General features: G+C 34.8%; 2 protein-coding genes and 1 pseudogene across 7 annotated transcripts; all 3 read left to right on the forward strand.

Moving 5' to 3' along the window:
• Positions 1-2,324: 2,324 nt before the first annotated feature.
• Positions 2,325-3,445, forward strand: LOC112017131 (uncharacterized). The gene is made up of 2 exons (XM_024049599.2): positions 2,325-2,615; positions 2,712-3,445. Exons 1-2 carry the CDS (start codon positions 2,566-2,568, stop codon positions 3,205-3,207), a joined length of 546 nt encoding a protein of 181 aa, XP_023905367.1. The 5' UTR covers positions 2,325-2,565; the 3' UTR covers positions 3,208-3,445.
• Positions 3,446-3,566: 121 nt separating this feature from the next.
• Positions 3,567-14,049, forward strand: LOC112017121 (elongation factor 1-gamma). Of its 6 annotated transcripts, none has more exons than XM_065779042.1 (15): positions 3,567-3,777; positions 4,101-4,162; positions 4,681-4,892; positions 6,946-7,085; positions 7,184-7,243; positions 7,656-7,866; positions 8,765-8,898; positions 9,233-9,334; positions 9,592-10,033; positions 10,153-10,219; positions 10,318-10,368; positions 12,476-12,625; positions 12,724-12,784; positions 12,881-13,131; positions 13,318-14,049. In XM_065779042.1, the coding sequence occupies exons 6-10, from the start codon at positions 7,833-7,835 to the stop codon at positions 10,176-10,178; spliced, it is 738 nt and encodes a 245-aa protein (XP_065635114.1). In that variant the 5' UTR covers positions 3,567-3,777; positions 4,101-4,162; positions 4,681-4,892; positions 6,946-7,085; positions 7,184-7,243; positions 7,656-7,832; the 3' UTR covers positions 10,179-10,219; positions 10,318-10,368; positions 12,476-12,625; positions 12,724-12,784; positions 12,881-13,131; positions 13,318-14,049. The 6 variants fall into 6 exon arrangements, with proteins under 6 accessions (XP_065635114.1, XP_065635115.1, XP_065635113.1 ...); XM_065779043.1 differs by having other exon boundaries at positions 4,681-4,867; positions 13,216-14,049; XM_065779041.1 differs by having other exon boundaries at positions 4,681-4,867.
• On the forward strand, positions 12,029-14,786 carry LOC136069916 (elongation factor 1-gamma-like; annotated as a pseudogene).
• Positions 14,787-21,516: the final 6,730 nt, after the last annotated feature.

Consider the following 21,516-nt stretch of genomic DNA (forward strand, 5'->3'; position numbering starts at 1 on the left):
CTGTTCAAGCCAGCCATTCATCATTAATGAGGTTGACAATAGGTAGGAATGCCTAATTAATGTAGAGGTGACTGTTACGTTGGGCTTTGCGTCGTCTTCTTTAAAGTTGTGTCCTCAGTAAATTCGTTAATATCTTCTCGATTGGGTGTTCCTTGGATTACCTCTGTAGTCGGTCTAGATTTGTTATCACCTCTCGGGCTTGGGCTTTTCGATGTTGGGATTTGGGCTGAGTTCTCATTTCGAGAGTGTCTCTTTAGTCTTTCTTCTTTGGCCCTAAGTCCATGGGATGGCTACGTTCCAACTCCCAACATCAATAGTTTGCAAATGCATAATATTATTAGACATGCGTGAAGCCCATAAAATGAGGCTAGTATACCTTTAATTTCTTGAAACTTAAATCAAAATTTTATTTTAGACTTAAAAATACATGCAAGACTTCTTTATGAAGGTAAGATATTCTTTCGCATTTGTTTACATCCATAAGTACATGTTTGGTAGACTGTAATTGTCATTGTAACGCAATGTAACAGTTATTTTTATAATTTAGTTATTATGCAATTTGGTTATGTTCTTATATATTACATGGAATGTCATTCTTTATGAATAATCACTTTCTAAAATGAGGAATAACTATTCCTCTCTAAAATATTTGTAATAGTTATTCCTTAGTAGGTGTAATAATTTTTAAAATTAATATATTTTTAAATAAAAAATTTCTATAAGCACATAACAATTATGAAAATAAAAAATTCTCAAAAAATAATGCATCTCTCTCTCATATTAAAAAAAAAAGTATTATTTTTTAGAAAATATAATTTTATAAATAAGATATATATTTTCTAAAATAGATCTTAAGTTTTATTTTAATGTGGTACAACTCACAAAAAAAAATCTTATGAATATTTTAGTTATGAATATTTTAGTTAGTCTATTTAACACACACACACACACACACAGATATATATATATATATTTTTTTTTAATACAAGATAGAAATTCTACTCTAACTTAATGTAAGTGTATATATGTGTGAAACTTCCTCTTGGAGACTTGAACCCCAGCCTTTATCCTCCTACACCTCACAAACACTTATACTTATGAAGTAATCATCGCGGCAAGGGTACGCAGTAATACACATTTTATTTATAGCAATAAAGATTATCATTTCTATCATAATTTCCATTAGTATACTAAACTTGCTCTTATTCCAGATACGTATTCATAATTAATGCAAAAATATGTAATTATAAAAAAAAATGAAAAAGAAAATTTGTCTATGGTTTAAAAGTAAATGTAAATATTAAAAATAGAAAAAGTAGATATAAAAAATGGATTTTGAGAGAATAAAAGTACTATTTGTGAATGCTACTACTGCATGACAATTGGCGGTAAATTACCCTTTCGCACGCCTGTGCAAACAAGTGAACCAATTATTAGTCAATTGTAAGTTTTTTTGATCCAATTGTAATTGACATTAACATTCCAAAAAAGTAAATCCGCGCAGCCAAAGTCGTTTGAGTCACATTAAACTAAAGTGTCTTTTTGAAATTGGCCACCTCTGTATTGTAAGTTTATAACTAATTGCTCTTCCGCTCTAGGATATTGACAATTAGGACGATTAACATGTGTTATTAAAATGCATATTGCATATGGCTTGCTAAACCTTACTTAAGTGTGCGCTAGGAGGTTCATAGTTTAATTGATTAACACCTCATGATTTTATTATATATACGAAAATAATAAGTTAACAAAGTAACTCATTAACAAGTTTAAGCTAATGAGATGGGTAAGGGTTAGACAACTTAACTAATGAAGTATTACTATGTGAGTCACTTAGTGTTGTTTTATTTTATAAAATTATACGTTATGAAATTATTTTTTTATTGGTATAGTTGTTTGTTTACATTGTTAATGATCGCATATTTAATATGCTCCCTTCCTGCCCCCTTCCTCTTGTGTCACGCAATTCCTAGGATGAAACTCATATTTAATTGATTTGATTATTTTATGGATCCATTTGACATAATTCTCATAAAAAAAAAAATTTATTTTAAAATTTTCAAATGCCTGCGTGTGGGAATATGTCCCACATCGGTTGTGTTGCATGGTGTGCGTGTTTATAACCAGCTCCGTGACTCTAACTGCACCTAGCGGTTTTGGAGTGGGCATGTCGGATGGAATGAATGGCTTGGATTTGCGCTTGGGTGACGCTGTGGAAATAACGCAAATGGCAATTGTGAAAATAAATAACGCTGTGGAGATGGCAATTGTGCAAATGGCAAGATTAAATGGCAATTGTGAGGCTTTGGGATTAAATGGCAATTGTGAAAAGATTGTGGGTCTGCAATTGTGAAAAGAGGTCTTGTGCGGCTTTGGGATTAAATGGCAAATTAAATGGCAATTGTGAAAAGAGGTCTGTGCGGCTTTGGGAAAAGAGTTGTGAAAAGTGTGGGATTAAATGGCAATGGGCTGTGGGTGCAAATGGCTGTGGAAAATAACGCTGTGGACATTTTGCGTATAAATTGGAATAAGCTAAGCTTCTTTTAAATTCATCAACAAATTGGAATGGGTCGATCTATGCACAAGTTTTCACACGTCTCTCCACCTTATAGCGGGTAACAAACAGAACAATATCTATGGTTAATCTTTTTTGTTTTTGTTTTGTTTTGTTTTGGTCCCCTTTTGATCCAATTTATTTTCCTTGGTAACAGTGAAGAAAAAATGCTGTTGCAGCTTGATCTTGCTGGGAAAGTGCTATACCTACTGACACTCATAATTTTGCTACTATTGTATTTACGAAAGTGGAAACGTAATCGCGGAGGTGGTCGCCGCCATGTCCAAACTACCAACCGTGTCAACGTCGTCCGTGGTGATAATGGAGGCGATACCATCAGGGGTCAAATTGCTAGGAGATTCCGTGCCAATGTTGCCGGTGGTGAAGTCCGTGATACAACGGGCGGTCAACACGCTGGGGAAGTCCGTTTCGATGTTGCCGGTGATGATGACGGCGCTACCATTAACGGCCAAATTGCTAGGAGAGTCCGTGCCAATGTTGCCGTTGGTGAAGTCCGTGATACAACGGGCGGTCAATACGCTGGGGAAGTCCATTTCGATTTTGCCGGTGATGATGACGTCGGTTCCATTGACGGCGAAATTGCTCTGGGTCGAACTTCACTTGCTGCCACTATGCCTTTTGAATTTAATTAACTATAAAGTTTTTTTGTTTTTTTGTTTTTTTTTTAAAGTTTAGTGTGGTATTTGGCGGCGTGGGCGGCTGGCGCTGTTTATTTTAGTTAAATAGGGTGTGTGAGGTTTTGCAATTTTTCCCACGTACTGTGATACGTGTAGGAATTCTTGTAATTTATGCATAATTTTTGTAATTCTTCATCTGAATAGGTAATTGTTATTGGACATATGCAATAATTTCATTATGCTATGAGCTGATCTGATTGGCCAATTCATTATCCCAAATTCCACTTTTGAATACTATTTAATTAAGACAGGTTTTACCTTTATCCGATCCGAATTGCAGTAATTTAAATATCAATGACATGTCTCATCTTAAAATGACATCATATTTTTGGAAAGTGCTAAACGTTTTACAAGTACTTCTGTCTGTCGAGAACGGCGCTTCCCAAAACTTTTGGAAAGTCAAAGTTATGGGCCCCACAACCATATGAATCTCTCTGTGTCTCTCAGACTCTCAAAATTTCAGTCATAACGATTTCCACGGAGTCAGCTCGGAATTCCAATATTATCGCACGACATAGAGAATCTGTAAGAGATCATCATTTTACTGAATTTATTGCTGGAATTTGCTTAGTTTTCTATGTTTGATTATTTCAGTGGGATCTTTTTGGTTTTGGGTTGATTTCGTTTTTGTAACCATGAAGTTATGCGATTTTGATTGGAAACTATGAATTTCTTTTCGGTAGTTATGTGCGTGGAATTGGTTGAGGCGAAATTAGATTTCATTTGCTAATTTGAATGGTTTACTTTTTCGAAAATGTTTCGCTTTTGAATCAAACGCGTTACTTTACAATTCAATTCTTTTTAAAGGTGTAATTTTTATAATCGTTTTTTGTTTGTTTGGTGTTCAGATCTGAGATCAGAGCGAAGCGTTTTTCCGTGAAGCCATGGCTGTGGCGTGTCTCGTTCCTATGTATGTAATCTGTTATGGATTTTTTTTCTCTTTCGGAAAATTTTTGTGTGGTAAAGATGTGTTTGGTTGCCCAGAAAACCGTCTGGTAAAAGAAAAGTTTTGTTGAATCTGACTAATTATGATGTCATTTCGTTAGCCTTATTAGTTAGCACTTAGCAATTGCTATACAATTGGTCGCAAATTTGATTGCTTTGCATAGTATGCTGCTTCCTTGATGTCAATTTAAATCTCTGAAGTTTCTAAAGTTTTACATTTCAAATGAATAGTTTTCTTTTTTGCACTTGTAATAAAAAATTTATTTTGATTTGAAATCTTCTGGTTCTGCGTTAACGGCAGAGGGAGAATGGCTCAACCGTTGCACATTTTCTATAATCAGTGTCATTTATTTTGGTTTCTATAGAATTGTATTACTAAAATTGCATACTACTAATCTATATGTAGAGTTTGTGGTTATCTGTACAACTGATTGCATGTTCGTTTTATAAAATGCTTTTCTAATGAATCTGTTATTCTTGTAGGTTCCTGTGTTGGAAACACCTCATGATTCAGGATTTGAGAGCAATGCTATAGCACGTTATGGTAAAGACTATAGACTTTCTTTCCCTAACCCATTAATTTTGGCAATCCTCTGAAGATGATTATGTTGGAACCTATGGGCCTTTTATCTGTTGCTGCTGGCACTCGCTTGAAAGCTGACAATCCTCTGTATGGCTCTTCTCATATTGATTATGTGAGACTGTTATTACTACTGATGCTACTCTCTCTCTCTCTCTCTCTCTCTCTGAATGCGTGTGTTATGATGCTTAGTATTATGTATGCTTGGATTTTCTGGTCCACATCGAGCAGTGGGTTGATTTTGCATGCTAATATTCTAACATGGTTTATACCTAGAATTGGACATGCACTGTACCTTCCTCCAGTGAGTTACATCTTAATTTATTATGGAATTGTTCTACTTCCTTTTTGCCATTAAATGATGGCCAAGCTTTATGGAAAACTTAGATGAAGTATAAAAGGAATGAAGTGAGGAATTTTTTCTCTTGATGTAAAATAAAAATCAATGTGGGAGTTCAAAATCACTTTTGACTTTTTGTAATTCGAATCTAGACTCAGGTTATAAAACTAGATCATAGAGTTCAAATTTGCGGGCATGTCTCTCCAATGCCAGAAAATTAACTTTTTTCTCGGAAAATCTGTCTCTCTCAACACCACCTCCATCTTCTAGCTCAAGTTTCATAGAGAAGTTGTAAGAGCTCTGGATTTCACTTATTGCTGAGATTTGTTTAGTATTTTATGTTTGCTTTATTTGGGGGGTTCTTTGTGGTATTGGGATACATACACAAAATCTGTTTGTTTCTACAGAAAATTATTCCATAAAAAATCTTCGATTTTCCAAAAGTGTTCTCCTTTGAATCAGATGCGTTATTTCAATTAAATTCTTTTTAATGGTTTCATTTTTGTTTTTCAATTAAATTCTTTCTAGAGGCTTCAATGCCTCTAGTAAGGATTGATAGTGAATTCATTGTCAATTCATCCCTCTGTTATTCGCTTTTGCCCTGTTTGTCTTCGCTTTTCTTTGGATTATTTGAGTTTCAGATTGTTTCCCTGTTTCTGTTGTGTTTCCGTTTTCATATGAGTCCTCTTCTCATTTATCTTTCACTTTGTTCCCTTAGTCTTCTTCGTCAATCCTCTTTTTGTTTCCTGTTTATACGTTCTCTTCATATTTTCTGTTTTTGTTTGTCTTTCAAATTTCTGTTGTCTTTTACATCATGTTGATTTTGTCTTGACTTACTATTTGTTCTTGATCCATGTGCGTACTTTATGATCTTAATATATTTTTTTCCTTGGTTAGTGTCTGACAGCCACTTTCAACCTATTCATTATTAAATTTTATTGCTTCTACTTGGGTGTGCAAGCACGCCAAATCCTCTGGTTCTGCATGTTAAGGGCAGCAGGAGACTGGCTCAACTGCAGCACATCTATGTGGTAAAGATGTGTTTGGTTGCCCAGAAAACTGTTTGGGAAAAGAAAAGTTTTGTTTTTGAATTTTATTGAATCTGACTAATTATGACCTCATTTCGTTAGCCTTGTTATTTAGCAATTACTATAAAATTGGTCACAAATCTGATTGCTTTGCATATATTGCTGCTTGTTTGATGTGAATTTCAATTTTTGAAGTTCTTAAACTTTTGCATTTCAGATCAAAAGATTTTCCTTTCTGTTTTTTTTGAAGATACAATGAAAAATTCTTTATTTATTTCTTTTTTAAATGTCTTGGTTTGAAATTGTTTAGTATTCTGACCCAATTTAGGACTAAGAATTCTGAATTTTATGGTTCTAACATGCCAATGAGGTCTGGCTCAAGTGGCAGTTCCTTGTCCCATATGAATGTCATGGGTGCTGGTGTATCTTACCAATTAAAAAAAATAATAATAATAAAGAAAGAGAATTTTGCTTTATCTGAGTTTGCTACCACACCAAATCCTCTGGTTCTGCGTGTTAAGGGCAGAGGGAGAATGGTTGAACCGTGGCACATTTACTATAGTCAGTGTTTTTTATTTTGGTTTCGATAGAATTGTATTACTCTCTTTTTTCCCCAATTAAAGGCTGCATTTGATTGCTTATAATTGTGAAAATCCCTAGTGTGCATATGCAACTACAGAAAACCACCGTTGAATCCATTAACCCATCACAATTGATTAATCTTGTTTGTTTCTGGATTGAATGCATTTGTAATTTGTTGCTCTTCCTTTGCTAATAAGGCTGTATGATCTATATTGCAGATCTTGCATGCAGTGAAGACAAAGAAAAATTTGTACAAGACACTCATCAATGTGGAATACACTGTGAAAGTTGAACTAGCCCCAAATTTTGAGATGGGTGTCTCTAATAAACCTCCTGTGTTTATCAAGATGAAACAAAGGTATAGTTCTATATTGTAAAATTTGTGGTAACCTATCCTCTACTAATTGCATGCTAGTTTTATAAAAGGCGTTGCTAATAAATCTGTTGTTCTTGTAGGTTCCTTGGCTGAAACACCTGATGGTCCAGTATTTGAGAGCAATGCTATAGCATGTTATGGTAAGACTATAGACTTCCTTTCCTTTCCTCATCCATTAATTTTGGTGATCCTCTAAAGATTGTTATTTTGGAACTGATGAACATATGGATTTTAATATTTTTTCTTAATATCATGTGCTTGTTTGTTTAATACCACTTTCCCCATTCTAATATTCCTTTTCCCTTGGTTTGTGTCTGACATCCGCTTTCAACTACTCATTATAAAATTTTCTCCTCTAGATTGTTCTTCTTTCTCGTTCTTTGGGTATGGTTTTTTTTTTTTTTTTGTCCACCATCATTTTCCCCATGCGCACCTCTGCATTCTGTTTGTGTTCATCCGTTCTGTCTGTATTTTCTATTCTGGTTCACTTCTTAATGTGATGGTCTTTCGTTACTTGTTTGGCCAACTTTATATGGATTGTCCATTTAACAGAGAGGCTATCATGTCCAAGCTGCAAAGTTTGTGGATTGTTGCTGCCACTGCACTGATTCAGCTGGAGATGGATGAAGAGCCTCATTCCGTTGACAGTTTTCTTCAGGGAGCGGTTACCGATAGCAAAGTCATGACGGTCTGGACTAAGAGTGGTTACTGACTCTGTCACATTGTGACATGGCGGGCTCTAGTGTTGTCCCTAATCTGTCAGGTACCACGTGGAATGCGCGTCCAAATTTGTCTCCAAAACCTAATTTTGATCTGTCTTTTGCTGATGGTACCACAATGATGGAGTATCCCTAGATGGTGCTAATAATTCTATGACACCTGTCAACCTGGCAGTAGTTTTCTTGAGCAACCAACTCCTACATCTTTGGGGATTGCAGTGACTGATGCTAATGTTCATACCACTATGGATTCCCATTTGGCTTTTAAGGGGGACTATTTGGTTGGAGGTTTTTGAGGGGGACTATTTGGAATTTCGGACCATAATTTTAAAAAAGAGATATTATAACCTTTTATTTTGGCTCTTACAAATTTTTTTTGATTGTATCCTTCAAAAAGCAAACCTTCTGATTTGAAATTGTTAGTATTCTGATTTCTGACCCAATTTAGGACTAGGTACACTGAATTTGATGGTTTTGATATGCCATGAGATCTAGCTTAAGTGGCACTTCCTTGTCCCACAAGAATGCGTGGATTGTGTTGTGGGTGCATGCGTAACCTACCAATAAGAGAGAGAGAGAGAGAGAGAGAGAGAGAGAGAGAGAGAGAATTTTGTTCCTCTTTGGGTGCACTAGCACACCAAATCCTCTGGTTCTGAGTGTTAAAGGCTGGGCGAGACTGGCTCAACTGTGGCACATTTTCCTTTGAGCACAATCAATGTTTTTTATTTTGGTTGCCAATGTATCACGTCAATTTTTTATTTTTTATATTAAAGGCTGCATTGGATGATGATAATTGTGTCCATCCCATGAGTGCATATGCAACTGTCAGGAAATCGTGTTGAATCCATTAACCCATCACAGTTTATAAATCTTGTTTGTTTCTGGATTCAATGTATTTAGCAATCATTCTTCGATAATTGGGCTGTATGATCTACATTGCAGACCTTGCTTGCTGGGAAGACAAAAAAAAATTCTTACAGGATTTTCATCTGCCATTGTTGCGGAGTACATGCACGAGAAAGTCAAACTGGCTCCAAATTTTGAGATTGGTATCTCAAGATGAACCTTTTTGGAAGGTATAGTTCTATAATGTGGAATTTGTGGTAATCAATTCCACAATCCTATGTTAGTATTATAAATCACTTTAAGGTTCCTGTGTTGGAAACACTAGATAGTCCAGTATTTGTGAGCAATGCTATAGCATGTTATGGTAAGACCAGAGACTTGCCTCCCCCCACCCATTAATTTTGGTGATTCTTTGAAGAGTATTATTTTGGGACTTATGGGCTTTTTAATTATCTGTTGCTGCAGTTACTCGCCTGAAGCCCTGAAGGGTGACAATCCTTTATATGGTTCTTTTCATATTGATGGTGTTATATTTCTCATTGTTATGCATGCTTGAATATTCAGGCCCTCATTGAGCAGTGGATTGATTTTGCATCACTGGAAATTGATGCTCATCTTCTGTCATGGTATAGACCAAGAATGGGGTGTGCAGTATACCTTCCTCCGGTGAGTTACTTCTTATATTTTATTAAGGGAATTGTTCTATTTCCTTTTTTCATCTAAAGGTTGACCGAGCTTTATGGAAGACTCAGACAAAGTATAAAAGGAATGAAATGACAATTTTTTTTTCCTTGATATAGAATCAAAATTAATGCAGGCTATATGTATATTCAACTTAAAAAATCTAAATTTTCATAATCTGCTAATAACTATGCAGTATGCACTGCCCTTATTTGATGTGTACAATGTGTATTTGTGTGAAGGCTGAGGAACAAGCTATTACTTCATTGAAGCAAGCGCTTGATGCTCTAAATGATCATCTTGCTTCAAACACTTTCCTGGTTGGGCATTCCGTGACCCTGGCTGACATTATTACAACTTGCAATTTATATATGGGCTTCACCCACCTCATGAATAAGAGCTTTACATCTGAGTTCCCTCATGTGGTAAGATACATCTGGACCATGGTGAATCAACCAAATTTCAAGCAGATTCTGGGAGAGGTGAAACAGGCTGAGTCTGTCATTCCTATCACAAAGAAGCCATCTCAGCCAAAAGAATCTGCAAAACCAAAACCAAAGCTTAAGGATGAACCAAAAAAAGAAGCTAAAAAGGAGGAGCCAGCGAAGCCCAAACCAGAAGCTGGTGAGGAAGAGGAGGCTCCCAAGCCCAAACCTAAGAATCCTCTTGATCTGCTTCCCCAAAGTAAGATGATACTAAAATTGCATACTACTAATCTATATGTAGAGTTTGTGGTTATCTGTACTACTGATCGCGTGTTTGTTTTATAAATTGCTTTTCTAATAAATCTGTTATTATTGAAGGTTCCTGTGTTGGAAACACCTCATGATTCAGTATTTGAGATTGAGAGCAATGCTATAGCACGTTATGGTAAAGACTATAGACTTTCTTTCCGTAACCCATTGATTTTGGCGATCCTCTGAAGATGGTTATGTTGGAACTTATGGGCTTTTTATCTGTTGCTGCAGGCACTCGCTTGAAAGCTGACAATCCTTTGTGGCTCTTCTCATATTGATTATGTGAGACTGTTATTACTACTGATGCTACTCTCTCTCTCTCTCTCTCTGTGAATGCGTGTGTTATGATGCTTATTATTATGTATGCTTGAACTCTCTGTGAATGCGTGTGTTATGATGCTTATTATTATGTATGCTTGAATTTTCTGGTCCACATAGAGCAGTGGATTGATTTCGCATGCTGATGTTCTAACATGGTTTATACCTAGAATTGGACATGCACTGTACCTTCTTCCAGTGAGTTACATCTTAATTTATTATGGAATTGTTCTATTTCCGTTATGCCATTAAATGATGACCAAGCTTTATAGAAAACTTAGATGAAGTGTAAAAGGAATGAAGTGAGGAATTTTTTCTCTTGATGTAAAATAAAAATCAATGTGGGAGTTCAAAATCACTTTCCACTTTTTGTAATTCGAATCTAGACTCAGGTAATAAAACTAGATAATGGGGTTCAAATTTGCAGGCATGTCTCTCCAATGCTAGAAAATTAACCTTTTTCCTGGAAAATCTGTCTCTCTCAGCACCACCTCCATCATCTAGCTCACGTTTCATAGAGAAGCTGTAAGAGCTCTGGATTTCACTTATTGACAAGATTTGTTCAGTATTTTATGTTTGCTTATTTGGGGGGTTCTTTGTGGTATTGGGATACACACACAAAATCTGTTTGTTTCTACAGAAAATTATTCCATAGAAAATCTTCGATTTTCCAAAAATGTTCTCCTTTGAATCAGACGCATTATTTCAATTAAATTCTTTTTAATGGTTTCATTTTTGTTTTTCAATTAAATTCTTTCTAGGGGCTTCAATGTCTCTGGCAAGTAAGGAATGATAGTGAATTCATTGTCAATTCATCCCTCTGTTATTCGCTTTTGCCCTGTTTGTCTTCTCTAGGCTTGCTTTTCTTTGGATTATTTGAGATTGTTTCCCTGTCTCTATTGTGTTTCCGTTTTCATATCAGTCCTCATCTTATTTATCTTTCGCTTTGTGCCCTCTTCGTCAATCCTCTTTTTGTTTCCTGTGTGTATGTTCTCTTCATATTTTTTGTTTTTGTTAGTCTTTCGAATTTCTATCATCTTTTACATCATGTTGATTTTGTCTTGACTTACTATTTATTCTTGATCCATGTGCATACTTTATGATCTTAATATATATTTTTTTCCTTGGTTAGTGTCTGACAGCCACTTTCAACCTATTCATTATTAAAATTTTATTGCTTCTACTTGGGTGTGCTAGCATGCCAAATCCTCTGGTTCTGCATTTTAAGGGCAGGCAGGAGACTGGCTCAACTGCAGCACATCTTCGTGGTAAAGATGTGTTTGGTTGCGGAGAAAACTGTTTGGGAAAAGAAAAGTTTTGTTTTTAAATTTTATTGAATTTGACTAATTATGACCTCATTTCATTAGCCTTGTTAGTTGACAATTACTATAAAATTGGTCACAAATCTGATTGCTTTGCATATATTGATGCTTGTTTGATGGGAATTTCAATTTTTGAAGTTCTTAAATTTTTGCATATCAGATCAAAAGATTTTCCTTTTTATTTTTTTTGAAGATACAATGAAAAATTATTTATTTATTTCTTTTTAAAATGTCTTGGTTTGAAATCGTTTAGTATTCTGACCCAATTTAGGACTAAGAATTCTGAATTTTATGGTTCTAACATGCCAGTGAGGTCTGGCTCAAGTGGCAGTTCCTTGTCCCATATGAATGTCGTGGGTGCTGGTGTATCTTACCAATTAAAAATAATAATAATAATAAATAGAGAGAATTTTGCTTTATCTGAGTTTGCTACCACACCAAATCCTCTGGTTCTGGGTGTTAAGGTCAGAGGGAGAATGGTTGAACCGCGGCACATTTACTATGTTCAGTGTTTTTATTTTGGTTTCGATAGAATTGTATTACTCTCTTTTTTCCCCAATTGAAGGCTGCATTTGATTGATTATAATTGTGAAAATCCCTAGTGTGTAATTTGATTGAGTTTAGGTACAGGAAACCACCTGAATCCATTAACCCATCACAATTGATTAATCTTGTTTGTTTCTGGATTGAATGCATTTGTAATTTGTTGCTCTTCCTTTGCTAATAAGGCTGTATGATCTATATTGCAGATCTTGCATGCAGTGAAGAGAGAGAAAAATTCATACAAGACACTCATCACTGCAGAATACCACTCTGTGAAAGTTGAACTAGCTCCAAATTTTGAGATGGGTGTCTCTAATAAACCTCCTGAGTTTATCAAGATGAAACCTACTGGGAAGGTATAGTTCTATATTGTAAAATTTGTGGTAATCTATACTCCACTAATTGCATGTTAGTTTTATGAAAGGCTTTCCTAATAAATCTGTTACTCTTGTAGGTTCCCGTGGTGGAAACACCTGATGGTCCAGTATTTGAGAGCAATGCTATAGCATGTTATGGTGAGACCATAGACTTTCATCCCCCAACCATTAATTTTGGCGATCCTCTAAAGATTGTTATTTTAGGACTTATGGGCTTATTATCTGTTGCTGCAGTTACTCGCCTGAAGCCCTGAAGGCTGACAATCCTTTATATGGTTCTTTTCATATTGATGATTGAGATGTTTATAACTACTGATGGTGCTCTCTCTTTCTGCATTTGCATGTGTTATGATGCTTATCGTTACATATGCATAAATTTTCAGGTCCACATACAGCAGTGGATTGATTTTGCACCATTTGAGATTGATGCTAATATTCTAGCATTTTATAGACCTAAAATTGGATGTGCAGTATACCTTCCTCTGGTGAGTTGCATCTTATTTTATTATGGAATTGTTTAAATTCTTTTTTGGCATCTAAATGATAGTGTAAAATCAAAATTAATGCAGGCTATATATATCCTACATAAAAAATCTAAATTCTCATAATCCCATCATAACTATGCACTGCCTGTATGGGCCATATCTGATGTGTATAATTTTTGCGTGAAGACCAAGGAAGCTGCAACTTCATTATTGAAGAGAGAGCTGGGTGCTGTAAACACACGTCTTGCCTCAAACACTTCCATGGTTGGGCATTCCGTGCTTCTGGCTGATATTGTTACACCATGCTAAGTATGTGGGCTTCACTCAACTGATGATTAAGAGCTTTACCTCCGAGTTCCCTCATGTGTAACAATGCAACTGGAAGCATGGTAAATCAGACTGAGTCTGTCCTGTCTTTTAGGCTTTTACAAGGAAGCCATCTCAGCCAAAAGAATCTGCTAAACCAAAGCCTAAGGATGAATAAAAAAAAAAGCCGAAAAAGGAGGAGCCTGCAAAGCCCAAGCCAGAAGCTGGTGCAGAAGAGGAGGAGGCTCCAAAGCCCAGACCTAAGAATCCTCTTGATCTACTGCCCCCAAGTAAGATGATACTGGATGGCTGGAAGAGGCTGTACTCAAACACAAAGACCAACTTCCGAGAGGTTGCTATTAACCTCTGCTTTAGTCATCTTCGTTTGATAATGACATATAGGCATTGGTAGTATAATTTGCATTGGTAGTTCCTATGTGTTAATTTTCTCAAGAAGTCCCCTTGAAGTAATCATTCATACGATGAGGTTGCTATCTTTTAAATGTTTGTATGATCAGTTCAAAAAAGGGGCGGCTTATATATTAAATGTTTATGTACATTAATTAATTGAAGAAACTGGCTTATATACTAGCAGATTTGTTTTCAGTTCAACCACCTAGCCCATTCCTTTTGTTTTAAAACCTGAGTCTACCATTTGTCATGCCTTTTCCCCATATGAGCCCGTTCTCTACATTATATGTCACTTGCTGCTATCTCTGGGTACAATGATGAGAATACTGTTTCCTTTGTAACACTAAACAAGGTTGGTGGATTTCTTCAGAGGACGGATCTAGCACGCATATATGCTTTTGGAAAGATGCTTGTGATCGGTTCAGAGCCACCATTCAAGGTGAAGTTGCTGTGGCTTCTCCGTGGGCAAGAGATACCAAAATTTGTGTTTGATGAATGCTATGACATGGAGCTATATGAGTGGAAGAAGGTTGATATCACAGATGAAGAGCAAAAGGAACGTATGAGACAGATGATTGAAGATTACGAACCTTTCGAGGGCCAGCCTCTTTTGGACGCCAAGTACTTCAAGTGAATGACTCCAATTAGTCCCTGGATTAAAAGTTGTAGTTTTGTGTGTTTTTGCTGCTAGAGTTTTTATTGACGCTGTTCTAACTTCTAAACAGAGACTAAGTTTAGTCTTTGTGTTTGAGTGGAGCCTGTGGAGGTCTAGTATAATTTATAAGTTTGTTTCTGCTGTTTCAAAATTTTAATATTCTATATGATAGAATCTTGTGTTAGATAAATGGTTGCTTGTTGATGGTATGCAAAAATTAAATTAAGAGTTGTCCACCATTTTATACTAATAATGGTTTTTTATCCGATCAAGTGTTTTCTAATTTCTAGTCATGCATGGTTTGCTGATTTAAGGTTGTTCATTTTTTATTCCAATCCTAGTTTTAAGTTTCTGGTTTCAGAATGGTGATATTGTCGTATATATATCTTGCAATACCCAATAAAAATAAAAAGATTTCATCCAATACAGATTCTCTTTATTTACTACTCTATTTAATAATAATTTTGGAAAAAAAATAAAATAGAACTCTTAAGGGTTACATTGTGGGTTTCGTGCCACGTTACCACGGAGTTTGATTAGTTTCATAAGTTTTTTTTACATTCATTTATTTTTGGGTTTGGTACAAGACTACTCAAATGTTTCTTGCCATATCATACACTTGGAAGTCTTAATAAACTACTACCAATTTTACTACATAAAAGATTACAAAACATTAGTTTGTAAGGCAATCAGCCAATCACATTTGCAGTTGTATCCATGGCACCACTCATGTTAAAAATGTCGGACTCAGACTGCACCACAAATGTCAACAATGTTGGACCAAGACCAACCTAATCATGGGATCCCTTTTAAAACTGGAAGACAATGGTCACAATACTGAAAATCTAGGTTCAGTACTGCAAAATAAATAAATCTAGACAATCGCGAAATAGACAGTTTACCATATTTCAAAGTGGTAACCCATAAGCCCACATCACCCTATCCTCGTATGGCCATGGGTACCCCCTTTTGTGTATTGTAAGCTGTAAGCACTGTGCATATTGGCTCCGTACCAAACTCATATATTGTTTGGTTCTCTCACCTCTTTCTTTCTATATTTGATTATACAACTATTCGAATTTTCTGAAAATTACTTTAAGGCTTCGTTTTTGTGTTTTTCTTTTTCTTTTTCAAAAGGCAGATTTGACTTTTGGTATGTGAGACCGAGAGAGACGTTTTTCTTTCAGTGAAGACATGACTCTGGTAAGTTCAATTCATTGGATATATCTTAATATTCTTTCAGTGAAGAAATTCTTACCAATCACTTATCTGTTTTTATTTTATTTTATTTCTCAGCTCGGGACCACCTCATAGTTCATGTTTGTTTTTTGACATGTTGGGATAGTTCTATTGGGTTTTTAATCCGGTGTATTGTAACGTGTAATTACCACACATGATAAAAAAATAATTAAAGTTAAAAAAAAAATTGATCTATGGGTTAAGATTTCTTTTAAAACTAAATTAAGAATTCATACATGAGTTTTTTTTTAAAAGAATTTTCCTCCAAGAGTTAATAGATTAAAATTGAATTTTTTTAACTCTCAACCTCAACTATTAAAAATTCTATTACACGGTCCGAATCTCAATCAGTTCTAGTGTACTTTATTTGTGTTGATAAGACATTGTATTATGGAAAGGGCAATGACACTCTTTTTTTTACATTCATTTTCATGTTTTAAAATATGGATATTTTCACATCAATTATAAAATATGGACCGTGTTGATGGCCGGAAAATGAATGGCCGGAAAATACCGTTCCAGCAAGTAAACCGGAATGGTATACCCCCTTGTTCCACCTCGGAACAAATTCCGGGTCATTCCGGGTTGATCCGGCCGTTTCGGGTGATTTCGGAAAATACCGGCCGAAATTATGAATTCGGCCGGAATGAGTTTCATGTGAAAATAAATTGACAGAATACAAGGAAAAATCTTATGAGCCACGGTGAGGGGGGAAAAATAAAAGGAAGGATGAGGAGGCGAGAAGAAAAAAACTCAAGAGAAAAAAACAAAAGGAAAAAGAAGATAAGAAAGAAAAAAAAAATCAAGAAAAGCTCACGATAACGAGATTTATCATTTATGTATGGCTGTGTGCTTCCTCTTAGAAGTCAGAAGTTAGAACCCATGTCTTTGCAAAGACTCCGCTAGAACCCAGCTGAGAAGATCTTTGAGAAATGAACTTGAGATGGCGTTTCAGACTTTTATAAAACCAGAGAAAAGAAGGAAAACAGAGAGGAAGAGAGAGCTGAGATATTTTGCAAGAATTTTGTAACTGAATATATTTCACACTACATTCAATAATGAAGATTACAGGTTATATTTATACAATCACTGAATGAGAGAAGAAGAGCACGAGGGAGATGAATAACAGATTCACACGTGCTTCTAACAACCTCACACACGTGCTCTGTTACTAACTAACTACTAACAGCTTATAACTAACTGCTAACAGTTTAATATACATACTGAAACGACACCGTGGAAATGTCTCTCAAATATATAAAACGGCACCGTTCCTTTTAATGAGAAACGTCACCGTTTTGCTTTAGTTTTCCTTTGTGTTTTCCCAGCCTTGTATACGACACCGTTCTGGGCTGTATCTTCTTCTTCCTTAGGACTTGAATGCTCTGGACTGCTATGCTCTGGACTGCTATGGCTTTCAATTAGCCAATTTACTTTCTAAACTATACACACATACTAAATTAATACTCCAGTTAATTTTATGTTAAAATACTAATAGAATAATAGCATGTGAGAAGCATGTCACCATTCAAAATTAACTAAATTACTGTTAACACGATAGAAAGAGGAGAGAGGAGAGTCTGACCGGCAGAGAGAGAGAGAGAGAGAGAGAGAGAGGCAGTAGATCCATCAGAGGAAAAGCTTGGATCTTAGTTCCAACATATATAGATCGGACAACTCATACCCAGAAAAAATGCTAGCAAGAAAGACTCACCGGGTTTTTTGCAGTTTCTTTTTTCGAATTTCTAGCATGGGGATTTTTCTAGGCGAGTTGTGTTGCTTCGCAGCTAGGCCGCCTCTCTTTGTAAACTTTTTTCTCTCTGTAAATTCTTTTTTCTCTTTTAATAGTACTTCTATCTTTAATATAAAAAAAAAAAAAAACACAATTTAAAATACATTAAATAAAATATGGATGATAATAACAATTTGAATTTGAGAGAGAATTCTTGTACACCAAAATCATAACCAAAAAAAAAAAAAAAAACATTCTTGTATTAATGATCCAAGAACAATACACGCCACAAGAAAGAGAGAGCATTAATTTCAGTACTCTTTAAAAGAAGTTGTTAGATCTAGCTAAGAATGTATTAATGAAATCCATATATATTATCTTGTAAGTTACTAAATTCTTCTATGTTCATGAACAAATGACAAAACAAATTTGTGAAAGATAATCCAGGCAAAACCTCTCCACAGCTTTCATCTCTTCTAAGCGTAAACCAGCAATGAAAACCCAGATGTGCCACCCAATTTAGTCTCCTCTGTGCTGGCCCATTCCATTATAGAGCTTTCCTCCAAAAGACCCTGCCGAAGACCACATAGAAACTAAAGATGATGACAAGCTTATCCTTGTCTTTCTCCATTCAATCCCACTTAAGGAAGAAAAAAGATATTCTCTTATGGTTCTACTGCCTCTCTCTCTCTCACACTCTCTCCCCTCTGCGGTTAGTCTCTTTCTTTCTATGATTTAGTTAGTTTTTAAAGGTCACATGTTTCCCACGTGCTCTTATTTCTTATTGTTTTAATGTGAAATTAACTGAGGTATTGATTTAGTGTGTATAGTTTAGAGAGTAAATTAGCCAATAAAAAAGTTCAGGGGGTGTTTTGGCCACTAGTCCAAAATTTAAGGAGTATATAGCATTTTTCCCAAACAAGTATAAAAGGATAATTCTACTTTGTTTAGTAGTCACTCTATCCATATTTTTCGTTAAGTGTTACATAAACATTTTATGCGTGTTTAATTAGTTTATTCAATAAAATAATGTCATATCATTTTTGTAGCTTAAAAAAAATGATATAACATAATATGGATGAACAAACACATGTGACAAGTTTATGTGGCGCTTAATGAAAAATATGGATAATGGGACTGCTGATAAAAATGGAATAGAACTTTAAGGGATACAATTCAAATTCTGAAATTTTAAAGTGTAAAACTTAAATACTCCAAATTTTAGGGGTGTAGTTTGTAATTTTGCCTGAAAAAATCATTATGTGCGTCTAAAACTACTGTTTGGTTCTTATAAAAAAAATAAAATGGAAAATTTATTAAGAGAATCAAGAGTTTTGGAGTATATGATTACCTTAATAAAATTTTCTATTAAAAAAATTATTTCTTGGACCAAAAAAAAAAAAAAAACTCGAAGAGTTTCCCACGTCACAAAGTGGCAACTACACCAAACCCACCTATTGTGTAGTAAGCCCACCATCCAGACTAGGTAGAGCGCTCTGGTCTGGGAGGACTGACCTTGAAAGAGTAAACCTACAACTTTACATCTTCTCCATAGAATCGTCAACACAATAACAAACATCAACCAGTTATGGAAATACAAAGGTATACGTAGAAGAAAATGGATGTGTAGAAGGTTTTGCACGGGTATGGAAATACAAAGATACAGACTACAGTGAACATTATATTATTGATTGCGATAAGTTGTGAAAACAAACAAATCATTAAGAAAAATATTGATAGAATAATGCTAATCATTAAGACAAGACCATGATGATGGCGGTGGTAACTAGATTATTCAAAAACGAAAGCGTAATGGGTAAAGGATAGAACAATAGTGAACAAAATATATATATATATATATATATATTTTTTTTTTTAATTTTATAAAAACACTGTTTGCATTGGATCCGTACAAAACCCATTGTTTGGTTCTCTCATCTCTCACTCTCAGTTGCTCTCCCAGAAACTCATAGGTCTTACTCTCTCGGATTATACTTTGATCGATCGTTTCAATGGAACTATTCGATATTTTCTGAAAATTTTGTCTTTAGAGAATCAAACGCCTGTTTTTCCATTATTAGTTACTTTAGGTGCGTATGTTTTTATTTTTGTTTTGTAGAGGCAGATTTGACTTTTGAGATCTGAGAGAGACGTTTTTTTTTTCTTTCAGTGAAGACATGGCTCTGGTGAGTTAAATTGGATGAATCTTTTATTTGATTCCATGCATTTCTTACCAATCACTTATCTGTTTTATATTCAAGGGTTATTAAAAGTGAATTTAACTTTTAATCTCAATTATTTAAAGTGCAATACTATTGCACGGTCTGAATTTCAATCACTTGTGGTGCACTCATTTTGTCTTGTAAGGACTTAGGATAATGTATTGTTGCACTTATTTTATATGTCCGTTATTTTACGATCATTTTCATATATTAAAATGTGGACATTTTTACATCAATTATGAAAATAAATGTAAAATAGTAGACGTAAATAAGAATAAGAGATAGTTTTCCTTTGTTGGAGTCTAATAGAAGGGTTTTATTTCAATTCATTTTTATTTTATTAAAGTTTTTTAGAAGAATTCTTTATTTACTTAGATACACACTTTGGTGCATAGAATACGGACTTCCTTTGTATTTTATTTTATTAAATGTAATAATCAAGTGGTTTTTAACTTGCCAAAAACCTTATAACTGAATTGGCATCTCCCTATGCACAAAGTGCATGGGGGTTTTTGGTGAGGGGGGGGGGGAGAAACGGTTCGAGTTACAGGGTTAGTAGCATGTTATAATTATTTCTAAAAAAAAAAAAAAGTGGTTTTTAACCATATATATCACCCGTGCATTAATGTAACTCAAGTATTAAGTTGGTGATTAAAATTTTCATTGGAATAATTGATTCCTAGATATTGGGTTTGTGACAAATTAAACTCCAACTTGATACTTGAGTTTGGTTTAGAAGCTACTCAAACATAATAAGGGATTTAATATGCTGAAGCTCTGAAAAGTAATTAACTAATGATCTCTTACCATATCTTTGCACAAAAGTGGATTCTAAGTAAAACTTGTTTAATTTGAAAGTAGACATTTGGATCTTCAAAAAACACATAAATTTGACCCAATTTGGGTTTAGAATGAATGAGATATAGTCATTCAAAGTTGTCACAATGGTTCTCTTAGAGAGTTTCGCTCAAGCAAAAAAATTCTCACTCGATACTTATTCCAGCAAACATCACACTAACCTTGAAGCCATACAAATTAACCTAATGATTCCCTATATAAAACCAACCCATATTTTTGAAATTGAGAGGAGAGACTAGAGAGGTTGTTGTATTAATGTTAATTACTTTGAGTACAAACTTTTATTGAGTCAAAAGAATACTAAATTCCTTTTTACAAAGTGTTTTCTCCATATGAGATATTTTTTCGAGTTTCTCCTCGAAGGTGTCATTGTTTGAAGTTTTGGTTGTGGATGAGGTTCACTCGTGGAGGAAGTTCATGTGAAGGATATTAGAACTTCTAGGGTCATTATGGTGGGAAGGCAAACAAGATTTTTTTTAGAGGTTATAATAGGAAGTCTAAATGTACTAATTTTTTGTAAGTAGACTGTTATAATTGTTTATTTTAGTAGATGAATTTACAGCAAAAATTTTCTACCGCTTTAAAATCTCTGAACTCATCAATATATGAACACCACCCTTTTGCAAGAATCTCAGTACGTAAGTAACTCTAGCAACTTGAAGAAGATGTTGTTGGCTGCAAAGTTCTTCACTTCATCAATAATGAAGATCAAGAAGCACTTGGTTACAAAACCCTAAGGCGCAAAGATGCTGTAAATTAAAATAATAGGTCACTTTTTGTACATGTTCTCCATGTATAACGGTCTTTAAAATAAGTCTTATATATGTTTAGGATTGTGAGAAAAAAACCCTACACATACTATTGAAAAAATACATGTTTGTATCGCATACAAAACATACGTTGCGAAAAAATTAATGGATCTACTTTATTCGCAATTGATTACATATATTATGTAAATTTTA

Source organism: Quercus suber, unplaced genomic scaffold (genome assembly GCF_002906115.3).
Source record: "Quercus suber isolate HL8 unplaced genomic scaffold, Cork oak 2.0 scaffold_197, whole genome shotgun sequence".
In the NCBI taxonomy this organism is placed as follows: Eukaryota; Viridiplantae; Streptophyta; class Magnoliopsida; order Fagales; family Fagaceae; genus Quercus; species Quercus suber.

Bases quoted from the DNA above. Each gene is read 5' to 3' on its own strand.
- LOC112017131 (XM_024049599.2), top strand. From the start codon at position 2,566: ATGGGTCGATCTATGCACAAGTTTTCACACGTCTCTCCACCTTATAGC. The intron at 2,616-2,711 runs GTAACAAACAGA...CCTTGGTAACAG, and splicing joins GTCTCTCCACCTTATAGCGG to TGAAGAAAAAATGCTGTTGC.
- LOC112017121 (XM_065779042.1), top strand. From the start codon at position 7,833: ATGGCGGGCTCTAGTGTTGTCCCTAATCTGTCAG. The intron at 8,899-9,232 runs GTATAGTTCTAT...TTGAATATTCAG, and splicing joins AAGATGAACCTTTTTGGAAG to GCCCTCATTGAGCAGTGGAT. The intron at 10,034-10,152 runs GTAAGATGATAC...TTATTATTGAAG, and splicing joins TCTTGATCTGCTTCCCCAAA to GTTCCTGTGTTGGAAACACC.